The following is a 25047-nucleotide window of genomic DNA, read 5'->3' on the forward strand; positions in this document are numbered from 1 at the left end:
GCATAGACAACTATACAAAACCAAACCAAATAAAAGCCAGGGTCACTCTGTGCCACCAAGTGGGGAACAAGAAGTGAGGTGCTGGGGTCAGAGCAGTGAAGGGTCAGAGCAGTGAGAGGTGCTCTCCTGAGCACAGCAGCACAGGGCTGACATGTGGCACCCCAGGCTGGAGCAGCAGCCCCTCCTGAAACACAGGGTCAGGCACTGCTGTGCTGCTCTGTCCATCCTCCTGGAGAACATCGAGAGAGACTGCCCACACACAGACATCTGTGCACTCAAAGAAAGGGAAAAAGAAAGATGGAGGTCTTGTTCTGCCTATATGAGTCAGCGCAGTGAGAGCTGGAAATAAAACTGCATTACTGTCTGCTGGTTCATCTTTGGTTTAGTAATAAAACTGAGCAGGACTCCACAGAGCAGACCTAGCGCTTGCCCTAAGGACGTCACACTTGAAAACAGATAGCTGAGAGCTCAGGAAGGGAACACTTCACATCTCTAGTGACAACTTCAACACAACACGAGGCGGATACTGCTTTCTGTCTTCGGCTGGATTATTTCTTCTATGAACAGAGGGAGAACATTTGCAGAAAAATATTAACAAAGCAGGAGATGAGAGTCAGGGGCTGGGAGGGGAGAGCCAGGCAGGGCCCTGTGCTGCTCCAGGAGCAGGAGATGGAGCTGAGCGCTGTGTAGGCAGCAGCCAGGAGCTGGGGAGTGTCACAAAAGAATCTATCTGGGGACAGAAGGCCTAGGGACAGTCCCAAAACAAGGCTGTGGGGCAGGAGTGCTCCAAAGGTTAGTGCACCTGAGCCAGGGTGGCGTGCAGATGAGCATTTTGGGGGCAGAGCTGCAACCTTTCTTTCTTGAGATCCCACTATGGCAATGCCTGGGGATGAAAAAGCTCACATTTCAGTAATGAAAATCATGCATTACCCCATGAAATATGCTTGAACTTTGTGCCAAGTGCAGTCTTGCCTTTCAAAATTATAAAATTCATAAAGGAGAAACTGCATGTCTGTCTGGAGCTGGAGACCCCGAGGGAAGGGGACAGAGTTGTATGCCACATAGATTCTGGGCACCAGGACAGCCCTGCGCCATGCCAACAGGAGCTCCTGTGCTTTGAAAAGCAGTATGTGAACATAAATGCAGTGCATCAAAGCCTCTCCTACACAGGGAATGAGGAGAGGGCTTTTTAAGGCAATTTTGGCAGTCGGCATAGCAGAAAATGCCACAGACCCATGACCCAACTTCCCTCCCTGCAGACGACCAAGCTGCACCCTGCCACGTTCCAGCAGTCTGACTGAGACAGCCCAGTGCAAGGGGACCACAGAAACCATGGTGGCATCTCTGGCAGCACTGAGGGCTGCAATCACCACGTGCTCTGCTGCTAGAAACTCTGCAAAGAGCGGCCAACATCAGGTACAAGGTGCATGCACGAACCAAAGCTCAGTAAACAATCCTTATATCTTAACCTATAAGCCTTCCTTTTGCATCGACAGCCTCTGAGAATAGCACAGAGCACATGCAGAGCTAAACTAACAAGCTCACAGCAACGTGCACTGCGACCAGACAGAAAAAGGCCCTGGGGAAACGTGTCCTAGCTGTGCACATGATGACAAGGACAGCTCTGAGAGCAGCTGGGAATGCCAACGTCAGCATGGGACACGTGTGTGCTCCCTTGCTCATGCCAGGCTAAGGTACAGAATAAGTGAGCTGAGTGACAGCTCAGTGGTGCACGGTGCCCAGGAGCGTTAAAGAGAATATGTCAGAATGGTATAAAGAATGTGAACAAGAAATGTCAATCCGAGTTAACAGCTGGTTTCGTTTCTTTCTTATGATAATGATCAAAGGGGCCTTACTGAACAAAAAACAAAAACAAGCAAACAAACAACGAAAAAAAGCAATTCTTAGTTATTTTGTATTTCCACAGATGACTGCTAATAAATTGACTCCAAACATTTCTACTGAGTTCACATCAGGGAGGAAAAGAGGGAAGAGCAGATGTTCAGATGTTGGGGTCTCTCCCTTTGTTTTGCTTTAGTGCACTTCAAAGAAATGTGCCAAACTAACCACATATAATTCAGGTCATTGAACAGATGCACATACCACTGTGTAACTAAGGGGGAAATTTCATCGGCTATTTTTGATTTGCATTTCACCTCCCATCATAGGGTCTTGTAAAAGAGAGCAAGAGCCATTAGACAGCTCTAGGTAAGCTCAGCTTCTGTCAAGTTAAATCACATCCGTGCAAAGCAGGCTAAATAAGACAGTGCTCTTTTGTACAGTTGAGAAGCTGCATTCTGGATGTGCGAGGGCATTTCTGGTGGGGTCCTGCTTGGACATGCTCTCCAAGTCACAACTTTTGTTTTCCAGTCATTAACAGCAGTACGCTTTAACTGAGATGACATACAGCATTCACTGCATCATTTCATAACTTTAGAAGCAGGACTTTCTAATGAAGATTCATAATTTTCATGTTCTACACTGCAATCTTCTCTGCTAGAAAAAAACATGATGGGCATATTCCACTACAGCTTGCTGTTTGCAGCCATTGCAAATAATCCATTAAAATGGAGATTAGTTTGGCAAGTTTCATTAAGATGAACATCAGCACCTCCCAGACTCGCAACAGCCTGCGCACCGAGCAGACAGCTCTATGACTGTTAATTTCCCATCCTGTGAATGCACACCTTCTGATGCTCCACCTCCACAGACTGCTTGCAGGAAAGCAATTGTCTTCTATACAAAGACCCCCTCAGTATGTTAACCCCAGCCTAGCATATCGCCTGGGAATATTTTGATTCACTGCTAGAGTGTATTGAACTACATCAGTGAGATGGAGCAGACCCTGCTGGGCACGAACAGGCTCTGAAGACAGGACTTGCTGTCTGCCCCAAACATATAACTAAAGGCAGAATATGCCCCATTCCCTGCTGCTGCTACAGCAGCCCCTAACACAGCTGGCTTAAGAACCAATACCAAATGTGAGCAGGGCAGTGGTTTCCCAGTATCTATGCAAGCAATCACGGGGAATCACATTGTCCCTATGGAAACCTCAAGGTCTGTGATACGCACAGTGATTACTGCCAGAGGTTAATACACTGAAATCATTCACAAAATTAAAATGAAGACCGAATAGCATCAAAAAATTTACAAAAAGTAAATGTAAATAAAGCAGGATTACACCATAGTGGGACCTGCAGATTGGAGCCTCCTTACTATGGGACCCAGGGACAAAACAGACTTTTTGCTCTACAGAGACTTTCATGGCAACAAATAAATAAATGATTATTTCAGGTAGCTCCCAAGCAGCTAAACTCACTGATATTTTCCCCCTCCAACACATGTTTTCAGGATTCTTGAGACTGTAACAGAAGCCAAAGCCCTGCTGCAGCCCTGTGCCTGCAGCCCAGCAGCAGCACTCCCAGCACACCCCAAGGATGCTGCCCGAGCACTGGGGCTGCTTGCTGGCCCTGCAAGGGCTGCCCATGTTGCCACCCGGCTCAGCAAGCGATGCAGAGGAGCAGCAGGCCTTCCAACCAAGGAAAAGCATGGTTTGGGGAACACGAGCTCATTCCCATGTAAATTCAGGTGCAGTACTACATGGCACAACTACAAAGCGAAGATGTGAAAAGCAGCAAAGGCACAAACAACTGTGACAAGTTTGGAGGTGAGTGCATTATGCAGAATTATCACCTGGTTGGGGCAGTAACCACAGTGCCCTGATAATGTGCCGCTCCCTACACTACTATGTTTATTTCCATCTATAACTCCACCGTAACTTTGTTTAAGCAAGAGAATCTACATTAAGGTTACAGCAGATGAAGAATGCTTCCAATAAAGGGATGCATGTGCTCCTGCAGTGCTGACTGCTGGTCTGAGTTATTACTACTACAACTTGAAGGCTGAAGCACTCCCCAAATCACATCACTGATAGCTACCATCAAATTCTGTCCAATAATGCAGCCGAGATACTCTTTGCTCTCATTAACTAGTTATGCATATTCCATTTCAAGAGGTACAAATGGCAGGGTGGGCACAGCACCAAGTCCCACTGCTGGCAGCAGGCTGCTGTATGCAATAACCTCAACCAAAGCAAACAGACTCAAAATCTGAATGTTGATATTCAGTCAGCCTCTGTCATAATGCGAAGAGTACCTTAAGAACCGGAGAGCTGCAGCATTGGCAACTTTCTGCTGAAGCCGATGAATGACTTCTCATCAGGTGCAGACCACTAATTTCCAGGCAGCCCTTGATTTCCTTTCCAGGTCCTGTCAGCAGAAGACTTACTGTTTGTTTCAGATTCAATTCTCGCCAACAGGATGACAGCAAAAAAAATCATCAAATCTAAAGGAAACCGATCTTCAGTAATCCTCTTTTGTGAGCTATGAAAATTGTCATCAAGATTTCATTAATCTGAGATAAAAAGCCTTGGCAGAAAGCAGCCACCAGAAATTGAAAACCTGCAGTGTGTGACCAGCTCTGGGGGTCCCAAGGGCAGCTGAGACCCCAGACACTGCTTCCGTGGCCCCCCTGCTTCATCGAGGTCCCCCTGCACGTGTTGGGCTGTACATGGAGGCAGTGAATGTCAGACACCATCAGCTATAATGCAACATGCAAACCCCACCTGAGCAAACACAGCACACTGATACGGAGGACACCATTCTCCCCTTGACATTCAGGCTACACGGCCATTCTAAATATATAGTATCTTTTCTCTTTGATGAGTCTAGATTTATTTGGAAGTCTCACAATTTCCTGCCCTTCTGCACAGAAAGATAAAAAAAAAAAAAACCAAACTTCTGACTTCACCCAACAGCACACAGAAAAAAAAAAAGGGGGATTGTAGTTCTACTGCTCCTGATCTTAGAGGAGTCCCTGGCCTCATTGCTTTAACATACAGCAGCAAAAATCAAGTCAGTCTTTGTTCCTGCTCTGGATGCTCCAGAGCATTCCAGGAACACAAATCTGAGGCTCACGGAAGCACTGACAATAAAACACCCACCGGGATGCACTGACCTCTCCTGTCCTTCTAACGTGGGGCTGACACTCCAAACAAAGACGCATGTGGGAAGGAAAGGAGGGGAAAAAAGAAGTAAGGAAAGAAAAAGGAGAAGATCCCTTGCACACCAAGACTGGCCATTTTCTATCAGAAGGGATTTTGGAGAAAGTCACAATGACAAGTTCATAAAGCACTGAAATTTGAACACGCATCAAACATATTCTGGAACTTCATGAAACTACAACGCTGACCCTAAGCACATCTGTGGGTAACAAAACAAGCTCTTAGCTCTCCTAGTGTCTGACCCACCATTCTTCAACCGCTGAGCTGCTTCTACCTGCTTTCTTCTGAGACCAACAACGAGATCTCTTGTCCTGTCCCCTCCTGTGCCACCTTCTCCTGCAGCTCAGTACTTTAAAGCAGAAGAAAAAAATAAAAATGCGTAATGAAAAGCATTCCTCATCATTTCATTTCTTCTCATGTTGGCAAATACGCAAACTTTTCCAGCTGCAAATCGCTGCTAGTTAGAGAAGCAATGCACCATAAATCTAAAATGCTGGGACTCACGTTCTGCTTGTTATTAAGCTGTTCAGAAACAATTTCTCCATTGTTTCTTGATTAGAAATATTTGTGAAAATTATTTTTCATACATTCTTGTCACAGGCAAAATAGCTGTGCCTAGCATTTAAATTACAGCATTCAGCAACCTTGCTTATGTTAATTAACACTAAACATATGAACACGATGTGGATTAGCATAATGTAAGTATTCACAGGTGACAATGACAGGTCCAGACAGAGGCAAGGAAGGTCTCCAGCAACACAAGCATTTTAAATCATGCTATCAGTACACCCAGTCCAATAGCAACAGCTTTTAGAAAGGGGTGTCATATATAAGATGCACTGAACCATGTAATGCATGCACCTGAAAAAGGGCTCACTGCTTTGGTGATGAGCAGAAAATCTCTCTGTTGGATGAAGTTACAGGAATTCAGGAGTAGTGAGAGCAGAGACTTCAACTACATGCCCCTGCCATACTCCTCACCCACAGTCAGGCAGCAATACAAGTGGAAGTCAAGAAGGACCAAAGGCAGCAGAGGGAAGGGCCAACAAATAGCAACAGCTCGAAATAGTGAAATTGTGGAGGGGAAGAGAGCGAGCAGACACAAAACGAAAGAAAATCAGGAGAAAAGTATTTGAATACTTCTTTTAGAATGGTTTGATTCTTTGGTCCCCTTGAAGTTAGTGAAACATTGCTTCATGACAAGGAGGTGCAGAGGATGCAGTTGCCTCTTCTGAAGGCTTTCACTGCAGCTCACTGTAGCCAGCACAGTTTGGTGCTTTCTGGCCGATCCTGGCTGAGCACCACTTCCTCCAGCATTTCCTCCCCTCCTCATGGGAGATTTCTATCATTCCAGCTTCTGACTTGCACTTTGCCAGGTGAGCACCAAGGCTGAGAATTCATCAAATCCTTCTTAGAAGTGTCTGCTGCTTTTGTCAATAAATCACTTCTTGCAGGCCTGCTGAATTTTTCATTGACCTCTTGTTCCTTTTTTATCTGAAAAATCTCAAGTTATTTAACTTCTTCAATCTTCTTTTCTTACTCCAAGCTTTCCTCTATAGTAATTTTCTACATTGTGCTCAGCCTTGTTCTTTGATCCTCTGATCCTTCTGTTATAATTAGATCTGATGCCTCCACTCACCCAAACCTTTGTGAAGCTGTTATTGGAGTTTGAATTTTCTTGACGAGTCAAAAAATAAAGAGCTCAGTGAGCTACCCTTTTAAATATGTGGTTATCTATAACTCAAAGGTGCAGAGCAATTTCTGGGTAGAAACTTGAATGCATTCTGTACTGAATGGCGTTTATCCTTCCCACACTAATTACAATTCCACGAGTCTGGTACTTTCAAAAAGAGCTCTTGGCTGGTGCTTCTGAAGCCAAGAGAATAAGAAATTCACTCTAGAAGAGAAAAACTAAAAAACTACTAAAATAAAAATAAATAAAAGTGTTTTTCAATTTTTAATAGATACAAAAGACACCATTTTGAACCTATGCTGCGCTGAGAAAATGCCTCATAACTATTCTTTTTTAACTTGTGTCTTTATTAAAGAAGTGAGATGTGGGTATCTGGAGCAAACTGACCAGAGGGAGCAACAATCTGAAAAGACATGCTGAAGAAACAGCCATGATGCAGTAGCTTAAATAGCAGAAAGGGAAGCTTTAGTGATAAAGGGCTCAAAGAATTGGAGACTTTTTTTTTTTCCCCAAACTCCAAACCAACATTTTTTTGTCTTATTGACTTAGTACAGCAGGGATTGGCTTTTTCAGTACCAGGCTGGCTTTCCCCACCCCAACTGCAGCCACCCCACAGTGCAGCACAGTGCTGGCAGCCCCTCTGCAGCCCCACCTAAGCAGCAATGTTTTGGAGAGCTGCTTTTCAATTGGAGCTACAAACCACACTTACCACTATTTCAATTCCAAAGGACGCCTAAAATCCCCTTTAATTTCCATGCCTGGAACAGAGTTTTATTAGCTGCTGGGGATTACAACCAGGAGTTCATGTTAACACAGCTCACCAGCTGCTGATGTATTTACACAGCATGACTCAAACATGAGTTTGTGGTGTAGCAACTCTCACACAAGCTAAATTAATTCTATAGTAATTAATACAAGTGGGGATGGCTCAGGTTAATTGTGCAATGGAAATACAGCCCATAGGGCAATTTACATGAACGTGCTTCGGGAGAGAAAGTGAATAAAACCCGTCTTTATGGGTAGATGAGGGGGACTTCTCCCCCTAGGGAGATGATGTTCCAGTCTTGAAGTACCTGGAAAGGGGATCTGACTGGGCAAAATCTGCTTTTCCTTGTGGAAGCAGAGTAAACACTCACTGTGCCACATGGCAGGCAGCTCCCTTTCACACCACATGCAATTGTCTGTCCAGTGAGCCTGCAGGGATGCAGCCACAAAAGCTGGATAGAGCCCCTACATAGTCAAAGTCAACTAGGGAATTACAGGAAAACAGCAGGAATGCAAAGCACTCCTAGCTTGGTCACATAAATATGGGTCTCTGATGTGCCCTGCTCTGCCCTCCTCAGTGTAGGAGGCTCCTTGTGCACGAAGCACTGTTTTTCTTGGCTGCCTAAGACAGTACTGGAGCACTGAGAGCTGCTCCCTCCAGCCCCTCCAGTTCCCAAGCCAAAGACTGCCATCCACACGCACTTCCCTTCCCAAGGAATACAGCCGTGACCAGCAGTAATGCTACAAGAAGCCCTATTTTTCCTCCCAAATGCGTGCAAACATAAAATGATAGAGAATATTTCATTATATGTAATGACCATGACACCAAAATTTCAAAGAACTTTTTTTGTTGTAATGTTTTCTAATTGTTTCCCTCGGGAGGTGCAAAGACTAAATAGATGTTATATCACAGCTCCAGCACTGCTTTGAGGTAGATAAAATGCAACCTCAGATGTACCACAATTATTTCCTGCAATTAACACTTCCCTTTTATTTGTTATTTTTTACCAGCAATATCAATTTCCTACAATCTAGTTAAGTGCTGCAGCCTACGTTTATTCCATTATTGATGAGCTGCTGAGTAAGACAGTGAAGCTGACCAACATAACTTAGCTTTCCTGTTGTACTGAAGCTTATTAGTGATTTAACTGTAAAATATCTGGACTTGCTGGTTATGAGCTGGTGACTGCTGTACGCCTAGGGATGCTGGGATCAACACACCCATCAGGATAGGACTGCTCCTGCAGATGGGCTGTTACTCCTGCTCCAAAGCTGCCCCTGCTTTATCTCCAGCTTGGCTTGCTATGCAATAGGCATGTGCTGGGTTACTTCTCACAACACCCATCAGTCTGAGCCGAAAGCATCAACACGTAAATAACAGACAGAACCTTGCACTGTTCACTGCACACACACAACAACAAAGCCTGCCGCATTTACAAGAACTAAAACCAGCATTTGTCTCTTTGATAATCTGTCACAAAGTGAAAAACTAAAAGCACTTCATCTTACCACTTAAAAAAAGTACTTTGCAAGCTTAGACAGGTTGTCTCATGCATCTCAGCTGTGTTCTGAAATCCAGCTGAAAATTTTCTGAGAAAAACTGTTAAGACCAACAATAAAACAATGAAAATATTCAACTGACAGAGATAAGGACCTGCCCAAGGAGCAGCATAGCTCTGTGATTTTATCAGGAACAAGGGAGGGCTGCAGGTACCAAGGCTGACATTATCTCTTAAATAAACAGACCTACAGCAAATTTCTTCTCCCCAGATAACTGCATTTCTAACTGACAGTTTTCAGGGCTTGTGAAACAGAAGATGGATACAAAGCACAAAGCCAACAAGCTCGGACTGAGACAAACACCCTCCCAACTAGCTGAGCATGTCTCAAATAGACAAGTAATAGAATCATAGAATCACAAGGTGGGAAACGACCTATAAGGTCACCTGATTCAACCATCTTCTCATTACCACTTCTACCACAAGCTACTAAACCGTATCTCGCAGCTCCTCATCCAGACGCCTCTTGAACACTGCCAGGGACAGCGACTCAACTACCTCCCTGGGCAGCCATTCCAGTGCCTGACCACTCTCTGAGAGAAAAAGTTTTTCCTCATATCTAACCTAAACCTCCTCTGGTACAACTTGTGGCCATTTCCCCGGCTCCTGTTTGTTGCCTGGGAGAAGAGGCCAAACCTCTTAGAATCATTAAAGCTGGAAAAGACCTCTACAATCATCTAGTCCAAGAGACAGAGGGAGGTGTGACCTTTTATTGAACACAACCTTTTGTTGTACATGCCCGGGGCTGCGTGCCATGGCCTGGGCAACCCGATGGGGCCCGTGGGAAGACACGTCCCAGGCACCGGTGATTGGTGTGAAACACTGATGCCAAGCACATGAGATGTGGGGAGGAATGGAACAAGCAGAGATGCTGGGGCTTGAGTGCGGCTGGCACACGTGTAGCACGTGAGGCCAGCTCATTGTGATGACCAAGCCATGGATGGCGGCATCACTGTGGGACGGGTGGTGATGACCCACAGTGAAGGTGAGGACTGGCCAAGCGATGTTTGTGACATCAGTGTGCGATGGATTGTGACCGCTCGGGCCACCCTGCTTTAACGCGGGTGCGGCAGCCCAGCCGATCAGTTCGTGCCTGGCCTCCGACCGAGCGTGTGTGCGAGGATTGGAGTGTGGACAGGGCGAGTTTGGAGCTGGAACGTGCTCTGGGTGCTGCTAGCGCAGCTCTCAGCGCCGTCTCAGAGCCACTTGTGTTGTACCCTGACCCTGCTGGGAGCAGGCAGACGGGACATTGCGCAGAGTCGCGTGCAGCAGGGCAGGTAGGCAGCGTGGCAATGCCTCACGCTGGCATCTGGGGGGATGCTTCTTGAGGAACCCTCCCCACGTTGGCCCAGGCCCGTGGAGTCTCTTGTCCTGTTCCAATGCGACACCTGCTGCCACTGCATCAGTGTCGGGGAGCGAATTGTCATCTCCCACTCCTCCATTCCCACTGCAACTGATGGAAGTGTGGAAGCAGCTTAAGGCACCCCCTGCCCCATATGCCTGGAGAACTGGGACAGCGTGGCATACACCATGCCATGCTGCCACCAGTTTTGTTTCCACTGCATCCAGCGGGGGACTAGCAGTAGGCCCCAGAGCCCGCTCTGCAAAACAAGAGGAGGGGGAGGGTTTCTTGCTGAGGGATGGGGGGAGAGGGGGCATCACTGCTGCCTGCCTGCCCCTGGGGCAGCAAGCGACCTTGGCCTCTCTTTCTCTTTTGCAGTTTGTAATACCTTCTGCCTGCTGCAGCACCAGTGAGGGGAGCAGCTTCCCGACCTCAGCTCTCCCCAGCCCACCGTAGAGCCCGGGACCATGGACGTGCCATCCAACTGGACCTGCCCCGTCTGCGGGCAAGGTCGGGAGGATGTCACTTATGTGACCCCTTGCCAACACCGGCTCTGCTACGGCTGTGCCATCTGGTGGGCCAAGAAGCAGCCGAGTTGTGCCGTATGTGGGCACAAAATATTCAGCATCCGCTACTCCTTGAGGGCGGATGATGATTATCTTGAGTGTTCCATCCCGCAGCCCACGGGACACTCAGATGATGGCCTGCAGGACGAGCAGGGGCCTGCAGAGACGGTGCTCATTCCACCTGAGCACAGCTTCCCCGCCGAGGTCTGGGCTGCATTTTTCAAACAACATCCAGAAGACCTCGCACCCCTGCTCCTCTGCCTGCAGGAAGAGTTCCGGGCAATGTCTGGCGACAACTGGTGGGAGGTGCAATTGGGACTGTGGGCCACTGTGAATCTCATCTGTGAGCACGGGCTCGACCAGGCAGCCTTGGTACAGGAGCTGGAGGCGATGACCAACAGCAACATGGTGCCCCTCGTGCAGCGCCTCATCAGCATCGCCGCAGCCCTGTATGGCCCCCTGATCCAACGCCAGCTGGACCAGCGGGACGGCCATGCTGCAGGAGGGCGGGAGGACGGCCCTGCAGCCAGCCCCAGCATCAGCACCTCCCATCTGGATCCTCCTGCCTCTGGCACCGAGGAGCTCCTCGGCAGCTCCACTGGGGGATCTGGGCACCCCAGCACCGCCACTGCGACCGCAGCAGAGGAGCCACAGGAAGAGCCAGGGCAGGCAGCAGCAGCGGGCCCTTCCATCCAGAGCAGAGACCGCTCGTGTGGGAGGCCCCGGCGCGCCCCAAAGAGGAAGACCTGCAGCAGCCCCCAGGATTCGCCCCCACCCCGCAAGAGGCGGCCCCGACGGCAGCGCTAGGCCGTCATCCCACTGCCATCAGAGCACGCCTCCGGTAGGCTGGGAGGCCAACATCTGCCTCCCAGCCTGCTCTTTGGAGAGAAAATAAAAATACATTCAGGAAAAAAAAAAAAGTCTCCGTGTTATTGACAAGGGTGTTGGCGTTCCTATCCCTACCCATGCTGCTTTCTCCCTCTTCTGGTCCCGTGGCAGGGTGTAGAATCACTTCTTTATTTCCACCACGATAAACTGGCATAAGCAAAACACGTGTGGGCTTCTTCTAGCAAGCACAATGCAGATGCCCACACCTGCTGCTTCATTGAGGATTATTTTTTTTTGTATTGGCATTTCTTCATTAGCACACCAGTTAGGAGCACGATATAACACAGGAATAACTAGTGCAGATGTAGAAATGATGTGGATTTTGTCCCATCCTATGCTGTTTCCTCCATCTGCATCATATATACAGAATAAAGATTGCATCTGGATGTCTGCTTTTCTCTCTCTAATTTCCACAGCTGAAATTTATATATTTTGCATGAATCATAGAATCATAGAATCACAAGGTGGGAAACGACCTATAAGGTCACCTGATTCAACCATCTTCTCATTACCACTTCTACCACAAGCTACTAAACCGTATCTCGCAGCTCCTCATCCAAACGCCTCTTGAACACTGCCAGGAACAGCGACTCAACCACCTCCCTGGGCAGCCATTCCAGTGCCTGACCACTCCCTGAGAGAAAAAGTTTTTCCTCATATCTAACCTAAACCTCCTCTGGTACAACTTGTGGCCATTTCCCTGGGTCCTGTTTGTTGCCTGGGAGAAGAGGCCAAACCTCTTAGAATCATTAAAGCTGGAAAAGACCTCTACAATCATCTAGTCCAAGAGACAGAGGGAGGTGTGACCTTTTATTGAATAAACCTTCTTGTTGTACATGCCCGGGGCTGCGTGCCATGGCCTGGGCAACCCGATGGGGCCCGTGGGAAGACACGTCCCAGGCACCGGTGATTGGTGTGAAACACTGATGCCAAGCACATGAGATGTGGGGAGGAATGGAACAAGCAGAGATGCTGGGGCTTGAGTGCGGCTGGCACACGTGTAGCACGTGAGGCCAGCTCATTGTGATGACCAAGCCATGGATGGCGGCATCACTGTGGGACGGGTGGTGATGACCCAGAGTGAAGGTGAGGACTGGCCAAGCGATGTTTGTGACATCAGTGTGCGATGGATTGTGACCGCTCGGGCCACCCTGCTTTAACGCGGGTGCGGCAGCCCAGCCGATCAGTTCGTGCCTGGCCTCCGACCGAGCGTGTGTGCGAGGATTGGAGTGTGGACAGGGCGAGTTTGGAGCTGGAACGTGCTCTGGGTGCTGCTAGCGCAGCTCTCAGCGCCGTCTCAGAGCCACTTGTGTTGTACCCTGACCCTGCTGGGAGCAGGCAGACGGGACATTGCGCAGAGTCGCGTGCAGCAGGGCAGGTAGGCAGCGTGGCAATGCCTCACGCTGGCATCTGGGGGGATGCTTCTTGAGGAACCCTCCCCACGTTGGCCCAGGCCCGTGGAGTCTCTTGTCCTGTTCCAATGCGACACCTGCTGCCACTGCATCAGTGTCGGGGAGCGAATTGTCATCTCCCACTCCTCCATTCCCACTGCAACTGGTGGAAGTGTGGAAGCAGCTTTAGGCACCCACTGCCCCATATGCCTGGAGAACTGGGACAGCGTGGCATACACCATGCCATGCTGCCACCAGTTTTGTTTCCACTGCATCCAGCGGGGGACTAGCAGTTGGCCCCAGAGCCCGCTCTGCAAAACAAGAGGAGGGGGAGGGTTTCTTGCTGAGGGATGGGGGGGGAGGGAGCATCACTGCTGCCTGCCTGCCCCTGGGGCAGCAAGCGACCTTGGCCTTTCTCTTTCTCTTTTGCAGTTTGTAATACCTTCTGCCTGCTGCAGCACCAGTGAGGGGAGCAGCTTCCCGACCTCAGCTCTCCCCAGCCCACCGTAGAGCCCGGGACCATGGACGTGCCATCCAACTGGACCTGCCCCGTCTGCGGGCAAGGTCGGGAGGATGTCACCTATGTGACCCCTTGCCAACACCGGCTCTGCTACGGCTGTGCCATCTGGTGGGCCAAGAAGCAGCCGAGTTGTGCCGTATGTGGGCACAAAATATTCAGCATCCGCTACTCCATGAGGGCGGATGATGATTATCTTGAGTGTTCCATCCCGCAGCCCACGGGACACTCAGATGATGGCCTGCAGGACGAGCAGGGGCCTGCAGAGACGGTGCTCATTCCACCTGAGCACAGCTTCCCCGCCGAGGTCTGGGCTGCATTTTTCAAACAACATCCGGAAGACCTCGCACCCCTGCTCCTCTGCCTGCAGGAAGAGTTCCGGGCAATGTCCGGCGACAACTGGTGGGAGGTGCAATTGGGACTGTGGGCCACTGTGAACCTCATCTGTGAGCACGGGCTCGACCAGGCAGCCTTGGTACAGGAGCTGGAGGCGATGACCAACAGCAACATGGTGCCCCTCGTGCAGCGCCTCATCAGCATCGCCGCAGCCCTGTATGGCCCCCTGATCCAACGCCAGCTGGACCAGCGGGACGGCCATGCTGCAGGAGGGCGGGAGGACGGCCCTGCAGCCAGCCCCAGCATCAGCACCTCCCATCTGGATCCTCCTGCCTCTGGCACCGAGGAGCTCCTCGGCAGCTCCACTGGGGGATCTGGGCACCCCAGCACCGCCACTGCGACCGCAGCAGAGGAGCCGCAGGAAGAGCCAGGGCAGGCAGCAGCAGCGGGCCCTTCCATCCAGAGCAGAGACCGCTCGTGTGGGAGGCCCCGGCGCGCCCCAAAGAGGAAGACCTGCAGCAGCCCCCAGGATTCGCCCCCACCCCGCAAGAGGCGGCCCCGACGGCGGCGCTAGGCCGTCATCCCACTGCCATCAAAGCACGCCTCCGGTAGGCTGGGAGGCCAACATCTGCCTCCCAGCCTGCTCTTTGGAGAGAAAATAAAAATACATTCAGGAAAAAAAAAAAAGTCTCCGTGTTATTGACAAGGGTGTTGGCATTCCTATCCCTACCCATGCTGCTTTCTCCCTCTTCTGGTCCCGTGGCAGGGTGTAGAATCACTTCTTTATTTCCACCACGATAAACTGGCATAAGCAAAACACGTGTGGGCTTCTTCTAGCAAGCACAATGCAGATGCCCACACCTGCGGCTTCATTGAGGATTATTTTTTTTTGTATTGGCATTTCTTCATTAGCACACCAGTTAGGAGCACGATATAACACAGGAATAACTAGTGCAGATGTAGAAATGATGTGGATTTTGTCCCATCCTATGCTGTTTCCTCCATCTGCATCATATATACAGAATAAAGATTGCATCTGGATGTCTGCTTTTCTCTCTCTAATTTCCACAGCTGAAATTTATATATTTTGCATGAATCATAGAATCATAGAATCACAAGGTGGGAAACGACCTATAAGGTCACCTGATTTAACCATCTTCTCATTACCACTTCTACCACAAGCTACTAAACCGTATCTCGCAGCTCCTCATCCAAACGCCTCTTGAACACTGCCAGGAACAGCGACTCAACCACCTCCCTGGGCAGCCATTCCAGTGCCTGACCACTCTCTGAGAGAAAAAGTTTTTCCTCATATCTAACCTAAACATCCTCTGGTACAACTTGTGGCCATTTCCCCGGCTCCTGTTTGTTGCCTGGGAGAAGAGGCCAAACCTCTTAGAATCATTAAAGCTGGAAAACACCTCTACAATCATCTAGTCCAAGAGACAGAGGGAGGTGTGACCTTTTATTGAACACATCTTTTTGTTGTACATGCCCGGGGCTGCGTGCCATGGCCTGGGCAACCCGATGGGGCCCGTGGGAAGACACGTCCCAGGCACCGGTGATTGGTGTGAAACACTGATGCCAAGCACATGAGATGTGGGGAGGAATGGAACAAGCAGAGATGCTGGGGCTTGAGTGCGGCTGGCACACGTGTAGCACGTGAGGCCAGCTCATTGTGATGACCAAGCCATGGATGGCGGCATCACTGTGGGACGGGTGGTGATGACCCACAGTGAAGGTGAGGACTGGCCAAGCGATGTTTGTGACATCAGTGTGCGATGGATTGTGACTGCTCGGGCCACCCTGCTTTAACGCGGGTGCGGCAGCCCAGCCGATCAGTTCGTGCCTGGCCTCCGACCGAGCGTGTGTGCGAGGATTGGAGTGTGGACAGGGCGAGTTTGGAGCTGGAACGTGCTCTGGGTGCTGCTAGCGCAGCTCTCAGCGCCGTCTCAGAGCCACTTGTGTTGTACCCTGACCCTGCTGGGAGCAGGCAGACGGGACATTGCGCAGAGTCGCGTGCAGCAGGGCAGGTAGGCAGCGTGGCAATGCCTCACGCTGGCATCTGGGGGGATGCTTCTTGAGGAACCCTCCCCACGTTGGCCCAGGCCCGTGGAGTCTCTTGTCCTGTTCCAATGCGACACCTGCTGCCACTGCATCAGTGTCGGGGAGCGAATTGTCATCTCCCACTCCTCCATTCCCACTGCAACTGATGGAAGTGTGGAAGCAGCTTAAGGCACCCCCTGCCCCATATGCCTGGAGAACTGGGACAGCGTGGCATACACCATGCCATGCTGCCACCAGTTTTGTTTCCACTGCATCCAGCGGGGGACTAGCAGTAGGCCCCAGAGCCCGCTCTGCAAAACAAGAGGAGGGGGAGGGTTTCTTGCTGAGGGATGGGGGGAGAGGGGGCATCACTGCTGCCTGCCTGCCCCTGGGGCAGCAAGCGACCTTGGCCTCTCTTTCTCTTTTGCAGTTTGTAATACCTTCTGCCTGCTGCAGCACCAGTGAGGGGAGCAGCTTCCCGACCTCAGCTCTCCCCAGCCCACCGTAGAGCCCGGGACCATGGACGTGCCATCCAACTGGACCTGCCCCGTCTGCGGGCAAGGTCGGGAGGATGTCACCTATGTGACCCCCTGCCAACACCGGCTCTGCTACGGCTGTGCCATCTGGTGGGCCAAGAAGCAGCCGAGTTGTGCCGTATGTGGGCACAAAATATTCAGCATCCGCTACTCCTTGAGGGCGGATGATGATTATCTTGAGTGTTCCATCCCGCAGCCCACGGGACACTCAGATGATGGCCTGCAGGACGAGCAGGGGCCTGCAGAGACGGTGCTCATTCCACCTGAGCACAGCTTCCCCGCCGAGGTCTGGGCTGCATTTTTCAAACAACATCCAGAAGACCTCGCACCCCTGCTCCTCTGCCTGCAGGAAGAGTTCCGGGCAATGTCTGGCGACAACTGGTGGGAGGTGCAATTGGGACTGTGGGCCACTGTGAATCTCATCTGTGAGCACGGGCTCGACCAGGCAGCCTTGGTACAGGAGCTGGAGGCGATGACCAACAGCAACATGGTGCCCCTCGTGCAGCGCCTCATCAGCATCGCCGCAGCCCTGTATGGCCCCCTGATCCAACGCCAGCTGGACCAGCGGGACGGCCATGCTGCAGGAGGGCGGGAGGACGGCCCTGCAGCCAGCCCCAGCATCAGCACCTCCCATCTGGATCCTCCTGCCTCTGGCACCGAGGAGCTCCTCGGCAGCTCCACTGGGGGATCTGGGCACCCCAGCACCGCCACTGCGACCGCAGCAGAGGAGCCGCAGGAAGAGCCAGGGCAGGCAGCAGCAGCGGGCCCTTCCATCCAGAGCAGAGACCGCTCGTGTGGGAGGCCCCGGCGCGCCCCAAAGAGGAAGACCTGCAGCAGCCCCCAGGATTCGCCCCCACCCCGCAAGAGGCGGCCCCGACGGCGGCGCTAGGCCGTCATCCCACTGCCATCAGAGCACGCCTCCGGTAGGCTGGGAGGCCAACATCTGCCTCCCAGCCTGCTCTTTGGAGAGAAAATAAAAATAAGTTCCGAAAAAAAAAAAAGTCTCCGTGTTATTGACAAGGGTGTTGGCGTTCCTATCCCTACCCATGCTGCTTTCTCCCTCTTCTGGTCCCGTGGCAGGGTGTAGAATCACTTCTTTATTTCCACCACGATGAACTGGCATAAACAAAACACGTGTGGGCTTCTTCTAGCAAGCACAATGCAGATGCCCACACCTGCTGCTTCACTGAGGATTATTTTTTTTTGTATTGGCATTTCTTCATTAGCACACCAGTTAGGAGCACGATATAACACAGGAATAACTAGTGCAGATGTGGAAATGATGTGGATTTTGTCCCATCCTATGCTGTTTCCTCCATCTGCATCATATATACAGAATAAAGATTGCATCTGGATGTCTGCTTTTCTCTCTCTAATTTCCACAGCTGAAATTTATATATTTTGCATGAATCATAGAATCATAGAATCACAAGGTGGGAAACGACCTATAAGGTCACCTGATTCAACCATCTTCTCATTACCACTTCTACCACAAGCTACTAAACCGTATCTCGCAGCTCCTCATCCAGACGCCTCTTGAACACTGCCAGGAACAGCGACTCAACCACCTCCCTGGGCAGCCATTCCAGTGCCTGACCACTCCCTGAGAGAAAAAGTTTTTCCTCATATCTAACCTAAACCTCCTCTGGTACAACTTGTGGCCATTTCCTGGGTCCTGTTTGTTGCCTGGGAGAAGAGGCCAAACCTCTTAGAATCATTAAAGCTGGAAAAGACCTCTACAATCATCTAGTCCAAGAGACAGAGGGAGGTGTGACCTTTTATTGAATAAACCTTCTTGTTGTACATGCCCGGGGCTGCGTGCCATGGCCTGGGCAACCCGATGGGGCCCGTGGGAAGACACGTCCCAGGCACCGGTGATTGGTGTGAAACACTGATGCCAAGCACATGAGATGTGGGGAGGAATGGAACAAGCAGAGGTGCTGGGGCTTGAGTGCGGCTGGCACACGTGTAGCACGTGAGACCAGCTCATTGTGATGACCAAGCCATGGATGGCGGCATCACTGTGGGACGGGTGATGATGACCCAGAGTGAAGGTGAGGACTGGCCAAGCGATGTTTGTGACATCAGTGTGCGATGGATTGTGACCGCTCGGGCCACCCTGCTTTAACGCGGGTGCGGCAGCCCAGCCGATCAGTTCGTGCCTGGCCTCCGACCGAGCGTGTGTGCGAGGATTGGAGTGTGGACAGGGCAAGTTTGGAGCTGGAACGTGCTCTGGGTGCTGCTAGGCAGCTCTCAGCGCCGTCTCAGAGCCACTTGTGTTGTACCCTGACCCTGCTGGGAGCAGGCAGACGGGACATTGCGCAGAGTCGCGTGCAGCAGGGCAGGTAGGCAGCGTGGCAATGCCTCACGCTGGCATCTGGGGGGATGCTTCTTGAGGAACCCTCCCCACGTTGGCCCAGGCCCGTGGAATCTCTTGTCCTGTTCCAATGCGACACCTGCTGCCACTGCATCAGTGTCGGGGAGCGAATTGTCATCTCCCACTCCTCCATTCCCACTGCAACTGGTGGAAGTGTGGAAGCAGCTTTAGGCACCCACTGCCCCATATGCCTGGAGAACTGGGACAGCGTGGCATACACCATGCCATGCTGCCACCAGTTTTGTTTCCACTGCATCCAGCGGGGGACTAGCAGTAGGCCCCAGAGCCCGCTCTGCAAAACAAGAGGAGGGGGAGGGTTTCTTGCTGAGGGATGGGGGGAGAGGGGCATCACTGCTGCCTGCCTGCCCCTGGGGCAGCAACCGACCTTGGCCTCTCTTTCTCTTTTGCAGTTTGTAATACCTTCTGCCTGCTGCAGCACCAGTGAGGGGAGCAGCTTCCCGACCTCAGCTCTCCCCAGCCCACCGTAGAGCCCGGGACCATGGACGTGCCATCCAACTGGACCTGCCCCGTCTGCGGGCAAGGTCGGGAGGATGTCACCTATGTGACCCCTTGCCAACACCGGCTCTGCTACGGCTGTGCCATCTGGTGGGCCAAGAAGCAGCCGAGTTGTGCCGTATGTGGGCACAAAATATTCAGCATCCGCTACTCCATGAGGGCGGATGATGATTATCTTGAGTGTTCCATCCCGCAGCCCACGGGACACTCAGATGATGGCCTGCAGGACGAGCAGGGGCCTGCAGAGACGGTGCTCATTCCACCTGAGCACAGCTTCCCCGCCGAGGTCTGGGCTGCATTTTTCAAACAACATCCAGAAGACCTCGCACCCCTGCTCCTCTGCCTGCAGGAAGAGTTCCGGGCAATGTCTGGCGACAACTGGTGGGAAGTGCAATTGGGACTGTGGGCCACTGTGAACCTCATCTGTGAGCACGGGCTCGACCAGGCAGCCTTGGTACAGGAGCTGGAGGCGATGACCAACAGCAACATGGTGCCCCTCGTGCAGCGCCTCATCAGCATCGCCGCAGCCCTGTATGGCCCCCTGATCCAACGCCAGCTGGACCAGCGGGACGGCCATGCTGCAGGAGGGCGGGAGGACGGCCCTGCAGCCAGCCCCAGCATCAGCACCTCCCATCTGGATCCTCCTGCCTCTGGCACCGAGGAGCTCCTCGGCAGCTCCACTGGGGGATCTGGGCACCCCAGCACCGCCACTGCGACCGCAGCAGAGGAGCCGCAGGAAGAGCCAGGGCAGGCAGCAGCAGCGGGCCCTTCCATCCAGAGCAGAGACCGCTCGTGTGGGAGGCCCCGGCGCGCCCCAAAGAGGAAGACCTGCAGCAGCCCCCAGGATTCGCCCCCACCCCGCAAGAGGCGGCCCCGACGGCGGCGCTAGGCCGTCATCCCACTGCCATCAAAGCACGCCTCCGGTAGGCTGGGAGGCCAACATCTGCCTCCCAGCCTGCTCTTTGGAGAGAAAATAAAAATACATTCAGGAAAAAAAAAAAAGTCTCCGTGTTATTGACAAGGGTGTTGGCGTTCCTATCCCTACCCATGCTGCTTTCTCCCTCTTCTGGTCCCGTGGCAGGGTGTAGAATCACTTCTTTATTTCCACCACGATAAACTGGCATAAGCAAAACACGTGTGGGCTTCTTCTAGCAAGCACAATGCAGATGCCCTCACCTGCTGCTTCACTGAGGATTATTTTTTTTTGTATTGGCATTTCTTCATTAGCACACCAGTTAGGAGCACGATATAACACAGGAATAACTAGTGCAGATGTGGAAATGATGTGGATTTTGTCCCATCCTATGCTGTTTCCTCCATCTGCATCATATATACAGAATAAAGATTGCATCTGGATGTCTGCTTTTCTCTCTCTAATTTCCACAGCTGAAATTTATATATTTTGCATGAATCATAGAATCATAGAATCACAAGGTGGGAAACGACCTATAAGGTCACCTGATTCAACCATCTTCTCATTACCACTTCTACCACAAGCTACTAAACCGTATCTCGCAGCTCCTCATCCAGACGCCTCTTGAACACTGCCAGGAACAGCGACTCAACCACCTCCCTGGGCAGCCATTCCAGTGCCTGACCACTCCCTGAGAGAAAAAGTTTTTCCTCATATCTAACCTAAACATCCTCTGGTACAACTTGTGGCCATTTCCCCGGCTCCTGTTTGTTGCCTGGGAGAAGAGGCCAAACCTCTTAGAATCATTAAAGCTGGAAAAGACCTCTACAATCATCTAGTCCAAGAGACAGAGGGAGGTGTGACCTTTTATTGAATAAACCTTCTTGTTGTACATGCCCGGGGCTGCGTGCCATGGCCTGGGCAACCCGATGGGGCCCGTGGGAAGACACGTCCCAGGCACCGGTGATTGGTGTGAAACACTGATGCCAAGCACATGAGATGTGGGGAGGAATGGAACAAACAGAGGTGCTGGGGCTTGAATGCTGCTGGCACACGTGTAGCACGTGAGGCCAGCTCATTGTGATGACCAAGCCATGGATGGCGGCATCACTGTGGGACGGGTGGTGATGACCCACAGTGAAGGTGAGGACTGGCCAAGCGATGTTTGTGACATCAGTGTGCGATGGATTGTGACCGCTCGGGCCACCCTGCTTTAACGCGGGTGCGGCAGCCCAGCCGATCAGTTCGTGCCTGGCCTCCGACCGAGCGTGTGTGCGAGGATTGGAGTGTGGACAGGGCGAGTTTGGAGCTGGAACGTGCTCTGGGTGCTGCTAGCGCAGCTCTCAGCGCCGTCTCAGAGCCACTTGTGTTGTACCCTGACCCTGCTGGGAGCAGGCAGACGGGACATTGCGCAGAGTCGCGTGCAGCAGGGCAGGTAGTCAGCATGGCAATGCCTCACGCTGGCATCTGGGGGGATGCTTCTTGAGGAACCCTCCCCACGTTGGCCCAGGCCCGTGGAGTCTCTTGTCCTGTTCCAATGCGACACCTGCTGCCACTGCATCAGTGTCGGGGAGCGAATTGTCATCTCCCACTCCTCCATTCCCACTGCAACTGATGGAAGTGTGGAAGCAGCTTAAGGCACCCACTGCCCCATATGCCTGGAGAACTGGGACAGCGTGGCATACACCATGCCATGCTGCCACCAGTTTTGTTTCCACTGCATCCAGCGGGGGACTAGCAGTAGGCCCCAGAGCCCGCTCTGCAAAACAAGAGGAGGGGGAGGGTTTCTTGCTGAGGGATGGGGGGAGAGGGGGCATCACTGCTGCCTGCCTGCCCCTGGGGCAGCAAGCGACCTTGGCCTCTCTTTCTCTTTTGCAGTTTGTAATACCTTCTGCCTGCTGCAGCACCAGTGAGGGGAGCAGCTTCCCGACCTCAGCTCTCCCCAGCCCACCGTAGAGCCCGGGACCATGGACGTGCCATCCAACTGGACCTGCCCCGTCTGCGGGCAAGGTCGGGAGGATGTCACCTATGTGACCCCTTGCCAACACTGGCTCTGCTACGGCTGTGCCATCTGGTGGGCCAAGAAGCAGCCCAGTTGTGCCGTATGTGGGCACAAAATATTCAGCATCCGCTACTCCTTGAGGGCGGATGATGATTATCTTGAGTGTTCCATCCCGCAGCCCACGGGACACTCAGATGATGGCCTGCAGGACGAGCAGGGGCCTGCAGAGACGGTGCTCATTCCACCTGAGCACAGCTTCCCCGCCGAGGTCTGGGCTGCATTTTTCAAACAACATCCAGAAGACCTCGCACCCCTGCTCCTCTGCCTGCAGGAAGAGTTCCGGGCAATGTCTGGCGACAACTGGTGGGAGGTGCAATTGGGACTGTGGGCCACTGTGAACCTCATCTGTGAGCACGGGCTCGACCAGGCAGCCTTGGTACAGGAGCTGGAGGCGATGACCAACAGCAACATGGTGCCCCTCGTGCAGCGCCTCATCAGCATCGCCGCAGCCCTGTATGGCCCCCTGATCCAACGCCAGCTGGACCAGCGGGACGGCCATGCTGCAGGAGGGCGGGAGGACGGCCCTGCAGCCAGCCCCAGCATCAGCACCTCCCATCTGGATCCTCCTGCCTCTGGCACCGAGGAGCTCCTCGGCAGCTCCACTGGGGGATCTGGGCACCCCAGCACCACCACTGCGACCGCAGCAGAGGAGCCGCAGGAAGAGCCAGGGCAGGCAGCAGCAGCGGGCCCTTCCATCCAGAGCAGAGACCGCTCGTGTGGGAGGCCCCGGCGCGCCCCAAAGAGGAAGACCTGCAGCAGCCCCCAGGATTCGCCCCCACCCCGCAAGAGGCGGCCCCGACGGCGGCGCTAGGCCGTCATCCCACTGCCATCAGAGCACGCCTCCGGTAGGCTGGGAGGCCAACATCTGCCTCCCAGCCTGCTCTTTGGAGAGAAAATAAAAATAAGTTCCGAAAAAAAAAAAAGTCTCCGTGTTATTGACAAGGGTGTTGGCGTTCCTATCCCTACCCATGCTGCTTTCTCCCTCTTCTGGTCCCGTGGCAGGGTGTAGAATCACTTCTTTATTTCCACCACGATAAACTGGCATAAGCAAAACACGTGTGGGCTTCTTCTAGCAAGCACAATGCAGATGCCCTCACCTGCTGCTTCACTGAGGATTATTTTTTTTTGTATTGGCATTTCTTCATTAGCACACCAGTTAGGAGCACGATATAACACAGGAATAACTAGTGCAGATGTGGAAATGATGTGGATTTTGTCCCATCCTATGCTTATGTAACTGTTTCATCCAAGCAAAGCACCCCAGACATCCATTGATTCTAGCAGGCAGAAAGGGGAGGGCAATTTAAATCTGACCATTTATTTACCCTGCAGCCTTTAGAGAATGCAATGAACTTAACCAAAGGATGTACTTCTTGGGCCAAGTTGTGAACCGAAACTAAAGCTCCATCTATGACACCGAATTCCCAGAAGCATGCTGTGTTTCTCACTCATGTTGCAGCACTGTAGCCTTCTCAGAACAGCACAATTCTTCAGTAGAACAACCTCAAAGTGAGTTGATAGTTGATAGAACAAGAGGGAATGGTTTTAAACTGAGACAGGAAAGGTTTCGGTTGGATATTAGTTGGAAGTTTTTCACTCAGAGGGTGGTGACACACTGGAACACGTTGCCCAAGGAGGCTGTGGATGCCCCATCCCTGGAGGCATTCAAGGCCAGGCTGGATATGGCTCTGGGCAGCCTGCTCCAGTGATTGGTGACGCTGCACATAGCAGGGGGCTGAAACTATATGATCATGGTGGTCCTTTTCAACCCAGGCCATTCTATGAGACTGTGATCCCTGTTATACCACTACACCAAGCTTCTTGAAAGTTAGGCAGATAAACACGATTTGTGAATTGAGCTAGCAGCAAGAAAAATATCACCGAAGTTGCTTTGAGGTGCTACTGCTAACATCCTGTTACTGAATATCCTCACACGGTGAGCTCCTTGTATTTCTTAGCTTCAGTCCATGCTGGTTCAGCAGTGCTGCACACACAGCAGCCCTACTCCCAGCCTCATGGTGTGGGCACTGCCTGGGGCTCCTGCACATTGCACCGACTCCTCATTATGAAGCTGCTTCTCTGCAGCTGTGATATTTGAGCTTGGGATTGCAAGGCAGAATTTCAATTTGGTTTTTGTTCTCCAGAATATGATTGTGGCTTTTTGAAAGTTCATTTGATATCAAAACAGCCTAGAAAGAGCAAATGTAATTAAAATCTTCCAGGAACATTGCGGTTGATTAGAAATTTAATCAACAGCAGACACTAAAAGAAATAGAAAATACCACAGAAAATGCACTCAGCAGCTCCAGCACATGCAAGCAGCCCCACATCTGACCACACCTGAGTTCTGACAAGTTACCTTCTACTGCTGCTAACACAGGAAGGCTTCACCAGCCACCCCTAAGAATACTGCAAGGCACATGCCTAACTTCCCACATTTATCTTCTTCCTTTCACAGAATTCCTCACTAAGCATTTG

General features: G+C 51.8%; 6 protein-coding genes across 10 annotated transcripts in view; 5 read left to right on the forward strand and 1 right to left on the reverse strand.

Annotated features, from left to right (window-relative positions):
- The window catches only part of LOC100551480 (A-type potassium channel modulatory protein KCNIP1), a 371266-nt gene that overhangs the window by 188889 nt on the left and 157330 nt on the right, over positions 1–25047 (reverse strand). The gene's annotated exons all lie outside the window — the stretch shown is intronic.
- On the forward strand, positions 10857–11794 carry LOC146543314 (uncharacterized). Its single transcript, XM_085236834.1, has one exon. It carries the CDS (start codon positions 10889–10891, stop codon positions 11792–11794), a length of 906 nt encoding a protein of 301 aa, XP_085092960.1. The 5' UTR covers positions 10857–10888.
- Positions 13788–14693, forward strand: LOC146543315 (uncharacterized). The gene has a single exon (XM_085236832.1). It carries the CDS (start codon positions 13788–13790, stop codon positions 14691–14693), a length of 906 nt encoding a protein of 301 aa, XP_085092958.1.
- Positions 16685–17590, forward strand: LOC146543316 (uncharacterized). The gene has a single exon (XM_085236808.1). It carries the CDS (start codon positions 16685–16687, stop codon positions 17588–17590), a length of 906 nt encoding a protein of 301 aa, XP_085092934.1.
- LOC146543317 (uncharacterized) lies at positions 19578–20483 on the forward strand. Its single transcript, XM_085236807.1, has one exon. The coding sequence runs from the start codon at positions 19578–19580 to the stop codon at positions 20481–20483; it is 906 nt and encodes a 301-aa protein (XP_085092933.1).
- LOC116217199 (uncharacterized) lies at positions 22475–23380 on the forward strand. Its single transcript, XM_031555648.2, has one exon. The coding sequence runs from the start codon at positions 22475–22477 to the stop codon at positions 23378–23380; it is 906 nt and encodes a 301-aa protein (XP_031411508.2).

The sequence above is a fragment of the Meleagris gallopavo genome, chromosome 15 (assembly GCF_905368555.1).
Source record: "Meleagris gallopavo chromosome 15, MGAL_WU_HG_1.1, whole genome shotgun sequence".
Classification (NCBI taxonomy): Eukaryota; Metazoa; Chordata; class Aves; order Galliformes; family Phasianidae; genus Meleagris; species Meleagris gallopavo.

What these genes read in the sequence shown, in the direction of transcription:
- LOC146543314 (XM_085236834.1), top strand. Translation starts at nt 10,889, where the DNA reads ATGGACGTGCCATCCAACTGGACCTGCCCCGTCTGCGGGCAAGGTCGG.
- LOC146543315 (XM_085236832.1), top strand. Translation starts at nt 13,788, where the DNA reads ATGGACGTGCCATCCAACTGGACCTGCCCCGTCTGCGGGCAAGGTCGG.
- LOC146543316 (XM_085236808.1), top strand. Translation starts at nt 16,685, where the DNA reads ATGGACGTGCCATCCAACTGGACCTGCCCCGTCTGCGGGCAAGGTCGG.
- LOC146543317 (XM_085236807.1), top strand. Translation starts at nt 19,578, where the DNA reads ATGGACGTGCCATCCAACTGGACCTGCCCCGTCTGCGGGCAAGGTCGG.
- LOC116217199 (XM_031555648.2), top strand. Translation starts at nt 22,475, where the DNA reads ATGGACGTGCCATCCAACTGGACCTGCCCCGTCTGCGGGCAAGGTCGG.